The sequence below is a fragment of the Astyanax mexicanus genome, chromosome 2, assembly GCF_023375975.1.
Source record: "Astyanax mexicanus isolate ESR-SI-001 chromosome 2, AstMex3_surface, whole genome shotgun sequence".
NCBI lineage: Eukaryota > Metazoa > Chordata > Actinopteri > Characiformes > Acestrorhamphidae > Astyanax > Astyanax mexicanus.
Window position 1 is genome coordinate 59,300,069 of NC_064409.1, and position 18,031 is coordinate 59,318,099.

The window sequence follows — 18,031 nt, forward strand, 5'->3', positions numbered from 1 at the left end:
GGAAATTGTGCACATTTATTTTCATATCACATTATTCCTTTAAAAGCAGAGAAAGTGACAAGACACCGTCATAGATTAAGAAACACACCATTTTAAATTTAATAACAGAGAATGTGGAAAAGTGAACAACATAATATGGGGAGCAGTGCAATGAGACGAGATGCCAAAGCTCTTTGTCAGTTGAGCTTCATAGTGTAAAAACAACATCCTGAGAGGACCAAATACAAAAATATACAGTACATGAAGTCTTCAAAATGATGATTCAAAAATTATGATTTATAAATCAAATTTTAAAAGAAATGCCAGACCAAAATCTTGGCCCTTAATTTAAAAAAGAAGTACTCATTTTCTTAAGTAAAAGACAGTCTAACATACAAACTGCCCTGTCAGTTAAAATAAATCACAAATAAAAGTAGAAACATGTCAACATGTAGGCTACTCTACATGTTCTTAATTTATACCAGCAGAGCAATCAATCACCACCATTATTGTATACTCTTTAATAAAAGCCCTAAATAACCATTAACATATTGACAAACTACCAACCAGCCACGACTAACTGTTTGCCATTAAGTATCATACATTTTGCGTATCTCCCCTAAAATGATCAATAATGAAGCGTAGGCCTGTCAAAATAATTGAGTTACTGACTTATTGTACAATATATGGATAAAATCTTAATAATTTTTTGCTGATCTTTAAATTGCCCATTATGTTTTTTTTAGCAACATGAGCCCATCAATGCAAATGGGCCGGTATGTTCAAAAAACAGTTTTATTAATTTATATTTCCATTGTCTAAATATTCACAATAGCTAAAAGTTTATTGCTATTATTTTATCGTTAGATCAGAGGCATAAAATTACCTTAAAAGGACAAAAATACTTTTTACCGCAATTATTTTTGGGACCATACAGTGCCTAAACAAAAATTTGTTACTGGTGGCAGATCTACTGTAGTGGATTTTGGAAATTGTTTTGTTTTACCTTTCGTAGTCCTCTCACACAACTGGTAATAAGAGCAAAGCTTAGTTCTGTTCCTTCCTCTGAAACACAGCCTTGGTCCCATTTTAGCAGTGGAAAAAAGGCCGTGGAGTAAGCGATCAATCAGACTCTACACACAAAGCCAGACTACACACCTTTCTACAGTCCTGACCTATTTACACGATAGCAGGCATACTTTCAGAGCAGTGAAACTTTACTGCCGACACAAACAGATTCTCACACACACTCTAGAGGAGGTATCCTGTTTATATTAATCTTTTTCTTTACTCTGCTTTCTTTTCTAGTTTGTCTCCTTTCATTGCAGTTCGGATGCTGGTCCACACCTCTGTGTATAGCAATGTGCCCAAGAAGACCACCGCTGTGCCCACCCAATGCCAGACTGTGAATGGGTTCTGGAAGTACAGGATAGAGATGATGAGGCTCAGGAACTTACGGAGCGTCACTACCAGCGTTACAGTTAGGGACGTACACTCGGTGGTCAGAATGAACACACCCCGAATGCATACATATCTGAGCAGGAATGTGAAGGAACACAAAGTTCAGGTGAGGAGTGTACAAATCCAAAGATGCATAAAGGTCACACCACACCTGAGTCTTCTGTGAATTTCTTCTAATACAGCATACAGTCTAAAAACAATACTGAAAAGCCCTACCTTATATATCAAAGGATACTGTGTAATTACATTCATCAGTAAATAAACCCACATTACTGGTACATGTTGACCAATCACAGGGATTTCCACAGGAGCTTCAGAAAAAGTAAACAGGAGAAAACAGTGTTAGGTAGGTTTACAATTTTTTACAGTACGTTTGTTACTGCTGTAATTTATGACGAACATAAATTACCATAACATTTGCATGAACAAAAATAAAATGAAACCACAAAAAAATTAAATCCAACCATCTTAATCCAACCTGCTGTTAAGTTATATGAACTTTATCTTCTATCTGTGGCATATTTACATGACATTGGGACAGCAGCACTATGTCACCAATAGGTGCAACTTAAAGTAGCTCATGTTGAATTCGTTAGAAATTGTGTCCACAAATATTTGGTCATGTAAAATAATATGTTTATTAAGTAAACCTCTGCAGCAGTACATAGAAGATCACTACTGCCACTAAATGACATTCTGGTCTGCATCAGAACAGTGCAGGGATTGTGCTGGTTTCCCAGGCAATGTAAGCGTGGCTAATTTTGCTCATGTGGACATCCAGATCCAGCCGTGTCCCTGCTGTGATCTAACTCTAAAGCTCCAGAGCCCACCCCAGGAGCTAACAGCCCACCCGGCTGAAAAAAATATTGGGGAAAAGACTCACTGCTTTGACTGAAGAATATCGCATGGTTATAGATGTTAGTTGAGAGCAGCAGAAACCCTGGCAATGGAAGACAATGCTGAAAGAAGCAGAAAGATCATTTTAAACCCAAAATGAAAAAAAAAAAAAAAACATAATACATTTACAAAAAGCAATTAATTGAAATCTTACTTACATTGTAGAAGAGAGCCTCTTTAGAGTGCTTTCCATACTGCTTGTACAGAGTCTCTTGAAAAATGCCCATTCTTGCCGACATTAGCAGCGCAAATGTCAGCATGCAAATACCTTACATAAATACAGAAAATGTTACAAGCAAAAACATGCAAATGCCATACATAAATAAATAAGTTGTTATTAATAATAATAATAATAATACATCTGTAACAAAAACAATGTCTCTTAATATTTCACTTTTTACATAATTTGATCCTTACATTATGCCTGCATTTCATGATAAATAAAATAATAAAATTCACCGCAAAGTGCTTACCTACAAGCCACTGTAGGAAAGTATAAACTCCGTCCTCTTCTGTAGAACCCTTTTGTGCACTCTGTGTAACGGAATTAAAGTCAACATTTACTTGCCATAATATAATTAACTTGTTTTTTTTTTGTTTTTTTAAACATATTTTTGAATGAAACATGCTAAGGAAGTGCAAGCTAAGTTAGCTCATTTTTGTTTATTGATAGGTGGAGTTTGTGCCAGGGAGAGGTAAAACATTATATTATTAAATATAAACATGTGATTTCTATTATAATTAAAATGTAAAACTTCATAAAAAAAACAGAAGACAATTTAGACACAGCAAAATTTAAACTACACTTATTTAAAGACAACAGAAAAACAAGAACTTTGAACAAGAACTCTTATGAAACAATGCTTCATAAGAGTCATTAACTAAAAATCGAGCAAAGTATTTTAGATTGACTTTACACATAAAAAAAAACAATCTGGTTGTCAAGACAAGGATAAAACAACAGAACAGGTGCAGACATACAAGTTTTTTTTAAGGTAAAGCATCAAAGATATATTGTCACTGTCAAGCAAAAACTGCATTTTCATAATGGCAAATTTACACTTTGAATAAAAGTATTCTTTGAGCATTTCTATTTTTACTGATCCATTCATCATTAAACCATGACTTAAAGGAAGCATAAATATTAAAAGATTTACATTACAATCCAAGAAAAAATAATAAAACAAATCTAGATTTATTGCACAACAGCAACAAAATAAAAAAACAACACTCAAACTACTGTTTAGGGCACCATTTACTTATTTTAGTCACAGTGTAAGAGGAACAGTGTAAAACTGAATGGAAGTGTATGCAATACTCACCACTTGTTTTGCAGACATGATCGTGCAGATAAAAATGCCTATCGATACCAGAACTATGGAAAGGTATTTGCTTGCTGAATACCTTTATTAGAAAGAAATCATTTGATAAGTAATAAAGTACACTGTAATGCATCAAATGGTATAATTACCTACATGTAAAAACGACAGACATAAAAGCATTGCACATATTGTTCCAATAATTAAATTAATGAGATGATTAATAAATAAAGCTGAAACTGGATTAGGTGGGTAAAGAAAATGTATCCAGTATATGTAACCAACCTTTTTTTCAATATGATGATACCCAATATCATGTTGGCTATTAATGAGCCCTGAGAAGGAAGATATTTACATCAATTATAAAATTAATTAATAAACCAGACACATATACCAATTAATTAGATTACTGTCTATAAAAAAGATATGCAAGAGACATGACTCACAGATCTGAAGATCATGTGCAGGGGCATTGCGATGTTGAAGTTCAGGGCGTAGTTGTTGATCACACTTACAGTGAAGAACATGGTCACCATTATCACATAGTTACTGCAAAAGTGAAACAGAGAGTAAATATCTAGCAGACAACTTAACCAAGCTTAAACCAATAAAACCATGTGTTAGGCTGAGTCATTCAAGTCAATCAAAGGATATTTAACAACAATACAGCTCTGATAAGATAATACACTGCGTGGCCAAAAGAAAAAGTGGATCACTACCTGGAGATAACTAAGTAAATGATGTGGGGTTAATGCTGCAGTTGGTCAGGTTTAGGTTCAGCAACAGTATGTGCTGAAAGAATGAGATCAGCTGACTACCTGAATATACTGAATATAGACCTGGTTATTCCATCAATGGATTTTTTTCTTCCCTGATGACACGAGCATATTCCAAGATGACAATGCCAGGATTCAGGGGGCTGGAATTGTGAAAGAGTGGTTCAGAGAGCATGAGATCAGAGTCCAGACCTTAACCTCATTGAGAATCTTTGGGATGTGCTGGAGAAGGATTTGTGCAGCGGTCAGACTCTACCATCATCAATGCTGCAAGATCTTGGTGAAAAATTAATGCAACAGTGGATTGAAATAAATCTTGTGACATTGCAGAAGCTTATTGAAACAATGCCACAGTGGATGCATGCCGCAATTAAAGCTAAAAAAAAAAGCAAAATATTTTTTTGGCCAGGCAGTGTACATAAAGAGAATATAGTGGACTTTTTAAAACAACATTCACTAACTACATGGCAGGATCATTTGTACTACACAGACTAGCTACACAGACTACATGTGCTAGCTATGTGTACAGCAGCTGACATTTACAGAGCTGGCATGCTCTTGCTGATGTGTCTGATACCTGATAGGTATGGCAGGTTTCTTGCGTCCAAAATTCGTTTGGAAGACGAAGCCTTCAAGGGCAATAAAGGCAAACTGGGCGAACGTGACGATGTTTCCACATCCTGGGAATTTCCTGCAGTTTCGAATCACACATGAGTTAAATCGGCTCTTAACATTAAGTCACGTTATTGAGGAACTTCACAGCAAACTTACTAAAACACTTCCATTCAGTACACAGGCCTGTTATAATTAGACACACGCTAAACACTTATTGTAGTCTTTATGGCTGTATTTGGAAGCAAGGTGGTAATTAAGACACTACAGCCTCCACCACAATAATCTCTCAGAGAGCTTCTGCAGCCAACCACAGCTGCAGCTTTAGAGAAGTTACACTTACCTCACCAAAAGTTCCAGAAACACAACATTACTGCAGCACCCAGCAAACACCAAACTCACTGCAAAGGCCGTATTCATCTTTACACACTCCAAACGAGGCTCCCCACCGCGTTACACTGACTGGCTAAACCAAACCGACCCACAGCATATTGATAAATACACTACCAGAGCTTTTCAATGAAACGAGAACTGCTCGCTGAACACGTATCCCGGCTTCATTGTAGTTCAAACATAAGGGAGGGCTGGGTGTTGTAGTCTTTCTCACTGTGCTTTACTATGCATGACCGTCACGCTCGGGAATAAAGAAAACTACATTTCCCACAAAATTAGCGCAAGAGGTGTGTTCCTGCCGCAAGCATGTGATCAGTAAAAAAATTAATATTCATAAAAAGGTTTCTCAATAGTAAAATGAATAATCATATAGCTTATAGTTAAATAGTTAAAATAGTTAAATATATATTAAAATACAATAAACGTAAAACGCAGTAATTTCGCTCTGAAAGACTACATTAATTGTACTCAAAATTAATCAATGTATAAAGGCAATTCAAACACATAGATATATTCTATTAGTAAGAAAATATAAATAATAAAATCTTATTTGTTAAAAAATGTTTTCATTTTTCCTTTTGTCAATAATTAAGTGGCGTAATTAAAAACTGACTGACGATTAAATACCTTCACACGATTAACCTTTACACTGCTGGCTAAAGGGGTGTAACTGAATCAAAATTCAAGAATCAAAATAATAAAAATGTTTAAAGATGTTTAAAAAATAATACAAAGTAAGTTCAATTTGATCAACATATAAAAACTATAATATGAACAGTTATTTGTTTAAGTCAAATTATTTAATTATTGTTTAATATATAGTTAGCTACATATTATCAGTATGAAAATATAATTTGAACCATTATTAATATTTCTAACAAATTGTTTAATTGAACATTTATAATTTTTTTAATCATTGCTTCTTATTAATGTATGACTCCTGGTCTGACTCAGAATTAAATCTGTCTAATCTAAGCAGAATAAATAAGTAAAATATATAATATATATTCTGGTTTGTTTAACACCTTATTTTTTACTTACTGTTTACTTAAAAAAAACATGTGTTTTATTTGTAGTTTCCATAAATTTAGTATTCTTTTTTAAAGAATAAAAAACACTGAATATAAGGTGTTAATATCTTAATAAACATTAAAAAATGAAAAAAAGAAAAGCATCTGTCTGTGAGGCTGAGGGACTTTTATTCTGTCACATCCTCGGCACTGTTGCGTCTGTGCGTGCTTCCGGAAGACGTGGCGATAGCTGAAATCAGTCGGTGCGGCGCTTTCCTCCGCTATCAGCTATCAGTCAGCGCGGAAACAAAGTTCACAGAGTGAAGATGATCTCCCTAACGGACTCCCAGAGTGAGCGAGCCCTTTACTGTCTGTCTGATAGTGAGCGGTGTGGTGTGTGTACATAGCGGCGCAGGGCTGGGAGTGTTCAGGGGGCGGCAGTTTGAATGAATGAGTGGTGATGGCTGGGCCTGCAGCAGCTCCGGGGCTAATTCACACCTCCTCCATATATACAGATACTATAGCTTCTCTCTAATTCAGACAGCTATTCCGACAGTCTCACATAACCTGCTTCTTCAGAGGGGATTCATCAGGTAGTGTGTGCTGATATGTGTGTCTGTGTAGTCCTGATCATGTGCTGAAACCCTTTTCTTTGTCTCTGCAGAGATCGGGATGGGTCTGACGGGCTTCGGCGTGTTCTTCCTCTTCTTTGGGATGATCCTGTTCTTTGATAAAGCTCTGCTGGCCATAGGGAATGTGAGTGCGTGGGTGTTTAGTAGATGTAGCTAGTGATATTTTTTGGGTGTAACTCAAACTTTAGCTAGCTACCACTGTGGCTTTTCACAACCATGCACCTGGAGATCCTGGAGGACCCAGGATCAGTCCTGCACTGTTCTAGTGATTATTATGTTCACAATACTCAACAACTGATCCAGCTAACCATTTAGCTAAGTGGTTCTCAAACTAGGGTACGTGTATCACTGGTGGTATGCAAAGAATTTCAGGGTGGTACACCAGATGCATGTACACAAATATTAATAACTCTAAATAAATCTGAAACATTTTCCTCAAATTGTCACAACACCAGGTTTGTTTTTTATTTACTGCTTAACCTGGTACGCCCTGTATGTAAGCTCACACTTCAGTTCTTTATAGTTTCATAGGCTCTTCAACTGAACCTTGTGGAACTCCACTATTCAAAGTTTATGTATCAGTAATAAAATCAAAATAATTAGCCTAAGGTTCAAGGGGGTGTCATGTAGACTCTGTAGTTAACTATATTTTCTCACATTCCTGTTATCTCACTGCATTTAAAAGAAACAATAATCAACATTTTGCAGAGTGGGTAAAGCTCACACAGTAGCCCCCAGTAGGTGGTACTTTAACATTTTGGTTTAATCATGGGTGGTACATTGCTTTTAAAAGTTTTGAGAACCACTGATTTAGCTTGTTTATCAAGCTGTGTGTTGGAGCAGGAGACCACTAACATGTAGGAATAAATGTCATTTAGGATCAGGGTTGTGTACAAATATATTTCCTATTAAAATTATTATTGTGGATGTTTATTGATATTCTGGAAAAGGCTAAATTTTGTGTGTATGTGTGTTCAGATCTTGTTTGTAGCAGGCCTCTCCTTTGTTATTGGACTGGAACGAACCTTCAGATTCTTTTTCCAGCGGCACAAAATGAAAGCTACAGGTTTCTTCCTGGGTGGCGTGTTTGTGGTGTTGATCGGGTGGCCAATCATCGGCGTGGTCCTGGAGGTTTATGGGTTCTTCCTTCTCTTTAGGTAGGTTTTTTTCAGATCTACCCTGCTGGCTCACTTCTCAAAAATAAACTTTGTCTGGGAGTCTGTGTAGGAGGAGCTGTGCTGATTTCTAAAGCTTATCACAGTAGGATCACTGATCTAAGATCTAGGAATCCTCTTTGATTTACAGTGATTTAATTGGCCAGATCCTAAATTAGAAATTTTGCTCAACAAATGTTTGTGAATATGGGCACATGTGTGTTAAATCAAGGGATGGAACTTGGTTACATCACCAGGAGCAAGCACTTTTGTTTTTGGAAAATCAGAACCACACCCATAGGTACTGATTTGTGTTGTACTGTGTGTGCTGTTCATCCAGTATAATCAGTCCAGCAAATTGGTTTTCAGGAGTCATGAAGGCTTCTCTAACCAATAATGTATTTGATCTACCTCAAATCCTTATAAATGAGTATAAAGCAAATTGTGCACTGACTTACCTTATCCTAAAGTAGTTAGTTAGTTACTTAGTTAGTTACTTAGTTATTTAGTTAGTGTGGAAAGGGAAATTATTTGGAAGCCTCTAAAGCACAGAATGTGACTTCGGGGTTTACTGTTAAGGTCAAGGTAAAATGTTTAATATTTTATGGGTGACAATGTTTTGAATTTAGACAGCTTTAATTATATACTTCTGTGAATAAACATTTTGCCTCTAAAATCACAACCCTTACATTTCTAAATATCCTGAGCATAAAAGGCCAGTCATAAAACATACTTGATATTTTACCATGCTTTGTCACACTTACACCTGATCCACACAGCCATACAGAGAATAGACAGTATGCACAGATTTGCATTGTATTGTGGGAACTGTGTATTTAGGAATAGGAGTTTAGTTGCTAATGCTGCTACCAAACTATAATTCAGTGAATTGTTATAGAAAAGAGTGTTTAAGTGTTTAATTTCAACAAAAGGTAAATTAATGCCAAAAATGAAAAAATAAAAAAATAAAAAATAAAAAATGTACACCAAATCTTAAAACTATACTGTACTGGACTGTATCCACCCCTTTGTCTCTTCTGAATGGAAGAGAGGCTCATGCAACAGACCCACTCATATGACTGGCCTTTTATGCTCAGGACGTTTAGAAATGGTAAGTGTTGTGATTTTAGAGGTTTACATTGTCGTATACTGTATGCAACTGGACTAACACATCCCTGCTTTGTGTTATTCAGGGGCTTTTTCCCAGTCGCGGTCGGCTTTATTAGAAGAATACCAATTCTTGGATCACTGCTCAATCTCCCTGGAATAAGTGGTGTAAGTACTATATCGATATTGTTTACTTGTAGTGAACCATATTGACAAAATCTAAATTTCTTGATTCTAACTTGTATTTGTAGTTTTCTTATAAATGAAGAGATAAAATACAAGTAATAGTAATTTTATCTTCTTTTTTTTCTTCTTCTTGTAGTTGGTGGATAAAGTTGGCGAGAGCAACACAATGGTATAACGGACTTTGAAATATTTTTCATCTTAGGAGTGATCGCCACTTATTTAAAGTTTTCAGCTGTACTCTGATGTATAATTTGATGTCCTTCTGGTAACACTCCCAGTGAATCTCAGACATGAGAAACTCTCATCTTTGAGAGGAGGTGGTGCTTTTATTGGGCACAAGTTGTTACCTATGGAGAGCTGTTATTTTTGGGAACTGATCCACCAGCCCAAATTGGGCCCAGTTATGTGGTTATTACTTTGCTTACCTCCATCATGGAGGTAACATGGACTTGTTGAACCAACAAAGGGCATATTTTGATTGACTGACTGTATAATCATGGCCCATTGGGCTGCTTCTTCTGAAAGGACTGCTACATTCACTATTTCTTTTGTACGCTGTTACATAGAGATCTCTTTATGTTCTGTATGAAGGTGTTACTGGATCCTTGTGACGCTTTAAGGTGCCAACTGCTTTTTAAAGTGTGCTGTGTTGAACGTGTTACGAGTGCTTTAAACTGGACGAGCCACAACCCATCAACTCATTATGTCACTCCATTTTTTTTTCCCAGCTCAGTCAATTAGTAGCCTTTGTGAAACACACACTTTGTAAATATGTATTTTAAACAATGTATAAGACTGCTGTACATTTTTACATGGAGAAAGCCACACTTTAATAAAACTTTCAATATCTGTATTCAGTTTATTTCAAGTCTTTATTTTTGAACTTCAGTCATGTCTTAATCAAAACATGGATGCAAAGTGTCTTTGTACATACAGTCAGGTCCTTAAATATTCAGATAGTGACACAATTTGTGTAAATTTGCGTCTGTACATCAAATTATTTTTCTCTGAAATGATTTTTCTCCTCAACTTGTAGCATCATGACATCGTGTTTGAACCTCATACTGAGAGTTCCAATGAACAGCTTCCAAATGCAAAATTGGCACTTGGAATAAACTTTTATTTTAAACTTTATTTCTTTTAATATGTCATGAAAAAAATTAATTTAAAAATCACATTTAAAAATAATTAATGACATTTTTGTAAAAACCTACATTCTTCATTTCAGATACATTGTTGCACAGAAGCAAAATTGCACACAACTGAGCTTAAAAGTTTAGCTTGATCTCGCATAGCAGCCAGTGTTATACATTTCTTAAGTCATTAAAGATAAAAGTGCTGCATTAATAGCAGTATTATGAATGAAGGAGGAGAAGACTGGATCAGTACTCCTTCCTAAAGCTACTTTACGACTACAGGTGCTGGTCTGATGTGGTGATGTGAATAAGTGCGCTCTGTCTGAAGTGTGTTACAGATCTTTCAGGTCCTTCTGAATGTTCCACAGCGTGTCAGCGCTGTCCTTCAGCTGAGACACTTCATCCTGATTCAAAGTCATGTTGATCACGCTGCTCACACCACCGCTGTTCAGCACACATGGCAGGCTGAGGTATACCTCATCACTGATCCCATACATGCCCTGTGGGACATCATGAGACAATCTACAGTCATATGAAGAAATCAGGACACTAGATAAAAACCTTTGTCTTTTTAACATATTTAATGTGACAGTTCTTATGTATTGAGGATTTGGAGACCTCTCTGGTGAGAATGTGTAATTGCACAGAGAATACAGGTTAATGTATATTTAAATTACAGTGTGGAATTTTGCATTATTGTGTATAATGTTTTGTTTAATTAGATAATATATTAAATGCTGTCAAAATAATAGGGAGCAATTGCATCCAGCAAACCTACCAGACCACTCTGTTTTTTTAGAACATATTAGACATGGCAAGAAGTGTCATGCCAGGACACTGATACCATTAGTTAAAATATGTTTTTTCCCATCCCAACTAAGCAATACTACTATTTTCAGTTTTAAAAAAAAATCTTAGGTACTGCTGTGTTATACATATACACATTTGTTTTTCCATTAAACAGTATTGAGAGATAGAAGTAAAATAAAAGACAACTAAGTCTTAAAAATATTCTGTCAAATATAATTACTGAGGAAAAGTTAGAACATGCCCATATGAATTATAAAATAAGATATCTAAAATTAGGATGTGGTGCACTGCAGTGCATCAGCAGCAGATAACTGGAACATTATTAGGGAGAGGATGTGAATCTAGTTGGTACTAAAAAATTATAAATGAACGACAAAAATGATGCTGTAAAAAAACAGAAGGCAATTCATCCTATTTTCTCAGAGGGTGAATAAGAAAAACATAGACATGGTCCATCTGGACAGTCCAATTAAAGAGAGAATTACCACAAGCAAATATAATCCTGTTCAAACAGGGCTAAAGATGAAACCTTTTCTGTAAGTTAAAATAAAATGTGTTTTTGTGCTACTTCTTTTTAGCTGCCTTAGGATATTTTTCTAATATTAGGCATAATGTTCATTAATGTTTGTTGTGCTGGAAAGCAGAAGAATTATATTACCTGTAAAAATACCTTTCTTACTTGATACAAAAGCACAGTAGAGTTTTTTTCTAAATGCTGCAGAAAAGGCTGCATTTGTTTACATGTTTTTGTTGAGAAATAAATATTTTTATTCAACTAGATTTTAGAACTGAGTAACAAATCAATAATAATCTCTTTGGTTTTTATAACTAATTATGGTGTATTTTATGACTGACCTTCACCATTGTAGAGACCGGGTGGATTCTGTTGAGATTTTTAATAAGGCTTTCTGTCAGGTCGGCTACGCTCAGTCCAATAGCCCAGTTAGTGTAGCCTTTCAGTCTGATCACCTCATAGGCACTGCAGACCATTAACACAAATACAGTTTAATTAAAATACTTCAGGAATTAAAACCAGTATGTTGCAGTTCTAAAGACAAATGCTTGATGTACCTATTAACTACCATCCTGTGAGTCTCCTTCCAGTTCTCCCGGTCATTTTCTTTGCCGATGTCTGGGTTCAGTTTCTGCAGGCTGACTCCTGCTACGTTCGTGCCGCTCCAAACAGGAACTAGAAAACACATTATAGACTTATGTGTCTGAATGAATGGACAGTCAAAGACAAACACATTCATTGACACAATAATACATTTGCACTTTTCTGAAGCAGGCTTTGACAAATGTGCACTGCAAATAAGAAAATTATACAATGAAAATATCATTTCCTTTTTTTATACCAGTGTTTTACCAATTATTCCTAATTCCTATATTATAAATCTGGAGTTCAGTATCCAAAATGGCAAAAGCAGTAGTATTATCCAATATATGAGTACTTTTATCAATCTGTGTCTTATTAAATCAGCACAAAATATAGTACCAACTGTGTTTCATGGTGTATGCATGGTAGATGTGCAAAATGCTACTGACATTGCTAACAGCACTAACAGTCATGGTAAATGAGAACAGTGATAAATTCACCGTAAAACACCAATAAAATATTTAATTAAACCACCTGAGGTAAACTGCAAAGTCTTCAGCTGCTTCAAATTGCTGCTAATCCAATATCAATAGACTACTGAACAATCCTTCAATTAATTCTGCTACAGGAGATAACAGACACCCACACTGGCTTCCAGTAAGTGATACTGGAAGATGGAAGGCCATCCTATTATGGTTTGCATTATTATGGTAGCATCACTGGGGATCAAACCATGAACCATGATCAATGAACAATGCTTAGATGTCTGTGCTTTTCAGAATCCCTGGGTGTAGAATTTTGAAGGCCTGCTGTCTTACCACTAGAGTCACCATGCTCTCCCAAGATCCAGCCATTGAAGCTAGTGGGATGGATGCCCAGACGTTCTGCCATGAGGTAGCGAAAGCGGGCCGAGTCCAGGTTAGTGCCACTGCCAATCACACGGTGTTTGGGGAGCCTGCTCAGTTTCCAGGTCACGTACGTCAAAATATCCACTGCATACACAAAACCAAGCCTTAGAGTGTGCAATGTATGTGTAATAAGGTCAGTTTTCACAAATAAAATCTAAAACTATAAAAAAAATAATAGATTATTTTGTGTTAGAAAGTGTGATTGTTTACCTGGGTTGGACACCACAATGAGGATGCAGTTGGGGCTGTATCGCACAATCTGAGGGATGATATGTTTGAAGATGTTGACGTTTCTCTGCACCAGATTGAGTCTGCTCTCACCTTCCTGTTGACGCACACCTGCTGTCACCACCACGATGCGAGAGTTTGCTGTCACTGAGTAGTCTGTAGAAAAGTGAGTGAAGGTGAAACATCTTAATCATTTTTATCATAATACACAATGTACTTTTTTGAGCAAACTACAGATATAATTAACTGCTTAATGAACACTAAACAACTGCATGTGGAAAATATCTTTATAAAGAACTTTAATCATGTTTATATTAGTCCACTCATTTATGATATTTTGACAGAATTTAAAGAACAATGTCTAGGTTCACTGGATGCCAAAAAAAGTTTTTGTCCATTTGTGATAAAATATATTATTATTATTTATCACTGTATTAACTATGGGTGAATATTTGAACAGTTTTTTTTTATTTTGTTGCTATTGATGCCTATATTGCAATAAATATCATGTATCATGACTGCATGATACAATGTTTTACCATATCCCAAGAGCAACATCAGATTTTTCTATTTTCTTAGACTGGGGCCTCTTCAGGATGAATTCATATAACCAAAACCTGATTGAATACCGATTATGCAATCTATGTGAAGATGTAGATTTGGGCCCAATCCCATTTTACCCCTTGGCCCTACACCTTACCCATACTCCCTGTTTTGCACATGCACGTCGAGGGGTAGGGATGTCCCGATTCTTGTTAGGCTGGAGGGGTAGTGGGAAGGGATAGGGCTTGTTAGCCCTTCAAACGGAGATTTTTTAGACGCACACTTCAAATTAAGGAGTATGAGAATCCCTGGTAAGACACCCACAAATATTTTCCTTGTTAAAGGTGACGATTAGCCCTATATTACCATAGTTTATTGTGTAGTTTCAATGTTTTTATGGCCAAATTCTTCATAACAAGCATAAAAAAGATTGCTAGTATTTTGTCTCAGTAGCTAGCTAGCTAACTTTCCTGTTCCACCTTAAATGGTGCAACAGATGGCAGGGGCTGCAGCATTTAAGGCAGAACGGAAAAATAAAATAAAATAAAAGCTAATCAAAGATAATTTCTGCTTCCCTTCACAGAGGAATTAAGGAAATGGACAATTATAATTCATTTCTGGACCATCTCCCCCCTTTCTGAAAGCACACAATACCCTAAAGATAACTAGTTACCTACCAACAGCTAGGCTACTGAACTTTAGCTTTATCTCTGTTCCAAGGGGAAGGGTTACACTCGAAAAGAAGGGGTACTAGGGGTAAGTGGTAGGGCCAAGAGCTAAAATGGGATTGGTCCTTGGATATACCCATATAGGCTAGTATCTTTTTGCTATTTTGCTGACCTACAGTACTTGCCTTTGCCCGAGACAATTTTAGGAGTTTTGAGGAACAGGCTTCCATGCTGCAGGTCCAGCATCTCTCCTTTCAGCTTATCCTCCATCACATCAACCAGAGCTAGCTCATCAGCAAGCTCCTACAAAGTCAGGAGAAACATGATAGCATGAGATTTATGATGTCCAAAGCTCAGGGCTGGACCTGGAGGCAGGTCCCTGATTTACTGCTAATTGGCCAAAGAAGATTACTCACTTAGTATCACAGCCCTAAGTCTACTGTATAAGATTATGGTCTGGAGGTGTAGACATGTACTGTCACACCCAAGTGAGTTTAATGACTATGAAACTATAATGGCTTTCCTTTGAAGCAGCAATGTGTAGATCTTCTTTATAGTTTTAATTTCGTATTTATCCATGTCAAACCAGTAGTATCTGTGCCAAACAAATATGGTAGTGAAAACAGTGAAAGTAGTAAGTGGTAAGTTAACAGTAGGTCGAAAAAGTTTGGAAAAAGTTACCCGTAGCAAGATGCTGACAGCACAGGCCATGCCAACTTGACCCACTCCTACAACTGTCACTTTGTTCCTTGGTGGCTCGGCGGGGCCACTGAACAGGGGGGTGAGGAGCTTCTGTAGCACCGATGCCATGTTCAACACTACAGAAAAAAAAGGTTTACTCACACTAAAACTTATTTCTAACCCTAAACAGATTTTAACCCACTACACCCACACCCAACATTCAATATATATATAGATAGTTACATACATGTTCTGATCACTGTCAGTTTTGTTTTCTAAAACATTCAATTTGTCAAGATTTCAGGATGTTCCTAGAACATTGTTGTTTACCTTTTTGTTTTCACCGTTGTTTGGCTTTTGTGGGTTTTTCACAATTGATAGGCATATTAAAAAATAAAATAAGTGTAATATATATTTTACACTATAGATACTCTAATTCTTTAAGAGTAGAGTTTTTGATGATACATTCATTCAGTATTATTCATAAGTTTTATCAATGTTTTTATTGTATAGTATTTTTTTTTTTTTTGGCATTTTTACTGTTTCCATAACACAGTTTTTGTACATCAGTAATTTTATGAAGGGTATAATCTGATAGCTGGTGAATGAAATAAATACATAAATAACAAAAATTAGTAACCACAGGAATCCCTATTTCTAACTAAATAAGAATAGTTACAACACAGAGCTTATTTCAAAACTGAACATGCACAAGACTTCATATATATATATATATATATATATATATATATATATATATATATATATATATATACAGAGAGAGAGAGAGAGATTATATGTGACATACCTCTGTAAACAGTTTTTAGAAAGATCCTACTTTCTGACACTCACACTACATGCACAGGATGCGAGTAAAGTGTGCAGCAGGCCTCGGAAAATCCTCTCAACTGCAATAACAACCTGCTCAGTCACTATCTGATCCAAGTCTCCTTAGATCAAGGTCACATATACGACACACCCACACTATGGAGACTCCCTCTTTTTTGCTCTCCCCCTCTCTCTGTGCCAAATATAAACACACATTCTGCCTCTGCATCTCTGTTTCTCGAATAATAATAAAAAATCAGACCCTCTGCTATCACACACACACACACACTGGAAATCCAGGTCAGCCCACTGAAATATTTACATGCATTGCAGTCCTGCAGTTCTATTATAAAAGCCTTTGCTCTAACAAAAGCATTGATTAAGCACTTACCTTGTCTGTAGATGTTCTGAGCCCCCAGGTATAAGTACCACCATGTAATCAGCATGACAGTGGAGCTAAGAATAACACCAGGTGACTGCTTTGGCAGTGGCGTCGCAGTGTGTCACAGTGCCCTCAGAGCCATCCAGCCAGTCATTTCCTCAGAGCTGCAGCAGGGAAAGTGAGAGCTGAGAGGAGGGCAGAGTCTCAGCCACTCCACTCCTCCTCCAGCAATGATTTAATCTGGGTGCCTACCCCTGTCTGCAGACAGCTAATGGTGTTACTGTAATCCCATGACACTTCCCATCTGTTTGGCCTGCTCTCTCACATGACTTGAAAAGATTAACAGAGCGTAACAAGAGTAAAAACTTGTTGAGGCTTTTTTGGAGGTGATGGTGGGCTAATTGGGCATTTAATTTAAACAGTGATCTCCATTATCTATGATTAATAGGTTGACATTTGAATGCCACCAGACAAAATAGCTTTTTTTCCCCCCAATTTTCTACCCAATTAATCCACTTGCAAAGTCAGTCACTGCCTTGCTTCAAATTACTGCCAATGCAAGACAAATAGAAAGCCATCACACTTGGAGGAAATCACCAGACCCCCAGCTCTGATACATCAGCCAACATAAGTCTGTGCCAGCCAGAATCATAATGGAAGTGATAAGGGGAGAGAGAAACATCTACTTAACCAGAAAGAGCATGGCCAACCATTTTTTCTACACAATTGCTATGCGTCAAGTAAAACATAACTGTTAAAGCATTAGTATGTGAAGTATGTGTCTTGCTCTCTGGCTTCCCCTAAAGGATAGATTTTTGTTCATGCTGAAAGATACAGTACTGTCTGACAGCAAAAATAAGAGCATTTTTCTTCACACTTCACCAGAGTAACATAGTGCAGATTCTGGCATGATGAGCCCAGTGTTGCCCTCCCTTGTAACGGCCACTTCAAGAGCTTTAAACCAGGTGCATGTGAACAGGTATGCATGCATGCATGGTGGTTAGCTCTAGGCTTGTGTATATTGACTGTTTTTTCTGGATTGTGATTAGGGTGGGTGATTACGGGTGATCCCAAGCCCAATTGATGGTCTCCATTACACTGCACCGACTGTCTCCTGTGTGTTTCCCTATGGAAGACAATGTAAGTAGCTACCCACCCCGTAGCATCTCTTCCCAGGGAACATTAGCCAACAGGTGCATTCGTTACAGTTACTGTAAAGTACAAA

At 36.7% G+C, this 18,031-nt stretch overlaps 3 protein-coding genes across 4 annotated transcripts; 1 reads left to right on the plus strand and 2 right to left on the minus strand.

The window, feature by feature from the left end:
• Positions 1–71: 71 nt before the first annotated feature.
• Positions 72–5,606, minus strand: slc35b4 (solute carrier family 35 member B4). Its single transcript, XM_007228174.4, has 10 exons — positions 5,388–5,606; positions 5,010–5,123; positions 4,103–4,205; positions 3,942–3,991; positions 3,660–3,741; positions 2,811–2,871; positions 2,496–2,605; positions 2,324–2,399; positions 1,676–1,751; positions 72–1,513 (listed from the first exon to the last, which is right to left on the minus strand). Exons 1-10 carry the CDS (start codon positions 5,462–5,464, stop codon positions 1,267–1,269), a joined length of 996 nt encoding a protein of 331 aa, XP_007228236.3. The 5' UTR covers positions 5,465–5,606; the 3' UTR covers positions 72–1,266.
• A 1,057-nt stretch (positions 5,607–6,663) lies between these two features.
• Positions 6,664–10,379, plus strand: golt1bb (golgi transport 1Bb). Its single transcript, XM_007228175.3, has 5 exons — positions 6,664–6,798; positions 7,112–7,203; positions 8,058–8,236; positions 9,427–9,508; positions 9,663–10,379. The coding sequence occupies exons 1-5, from the start codon at positions 6,774–6,776 to the stop codon at positions 9,699–9,701; spliced, it is 417 nt and encodes a 138-aa protein (XP_007228237.2). The 5' UTR covers positions 6,664–6,773; the 3' UTR covers positions 9,702–10,379.
• Positions 10,380–17,039, minus strand: ldhbb (lactate dehydrogenase Bb). 2 transcript variants are annotated; one of them, XM_007228177.4, is made up of 8 exons: positions 16,816–17,039; positions 15,597–15,733; positions 15,101–15,218; positions 13,687–13,860; positions 13,387–13,560; positions 12,544–12,661; positions 12,328–12,451; positions 10,380–11,162 (listed from the first exon to the last, which is right to left on the minus strand). In XM_007228177.4, exons 1-8 carry the CDS (start codon positions 16,868–16,870, stop codon positions 10,995–10,997), a joined length of 1,068 nt encoding a protein of 355 aa, XP_007228239.1. In that variant the 5' UTR covers positions 16,871–17,039; the 3' UTR covers positions 10,380–10,994. The 2 variants fall into 2 exon arrangements, with proteins under 2 accessions (XP_007228239.1, XP_007228240.1); XM_007228178.4 differs by lacking the exon at positions 16,816–17,039 and adding an exon at positions 16,405–16,517.
• Between the last annotated feature and the right edge of the window lie 992 nt (positions 17,040–18,031).

Bases quoted from the DNA above. Each gene is read 5' to 3' on its own strand.
- slc35b4 (XM_007228174.4), bottom strand. From the start codon at position 5,464: ATGAATACGGCCTTTGCAGTGAGTTTGGTGTTTGCTGGGTGCTGCAGT. The intron at 2,400-2,495 runs GTAAGTAAGATT...TGCTTCTTTCAG, and splicing joins AAGAGGCTCTCTTCTACAAT to CATTGTCTTCCATTGCCAGG. The intron at 1,752-2,323 runs GTGAGTCTTTTC...CTTTTTCTGAAG, and splicing joins GATATTCTTCAGTCAAAGCA to CTCCTGTGGAAATCCCTGTG.
- golt1bb (XM_007228175.3), top strand. From the start codon at position 6,774: ATGATCTCCCTAACGGACTCCCAGA. The intron at 6,799-7,111 runs GTGAGCGAGCCC...TTGTCTCTGCAG, and splicing joins CTCCCTAACGGACTCCCAGA to AGATCGGGATGGGTCTGACG. The intron at 8,237-9,426 runs GTAGGTTTTTTT...TGTGTTATTCAG, and splicing joins GGGTTCTTCCTTCTCTTTAG to GGGCTTTTTCCCAGTCGCGG.
- ldhbb (XM_007228177.4), bottom strand. From the start codon at position 16,870: ATGCTGATTACATGGTGGTACTTATACCTGGGGGCTCAGAACATCTAC. The intron at 15,734-16,815 runs GTAAGTGCTTAA...TTTTTTCTGTAG, and splicing joins TCAGAACATCTACAGACAAG to TGTTGAACATGGCATCGGTG. The intron at 13,561-13,686 runs GTAAACAATCAC...TTGTGTATGCAG, and splicing joins CATTGTGGTGTCCAACCCAG to TGGATATTTTGACGTACGTG.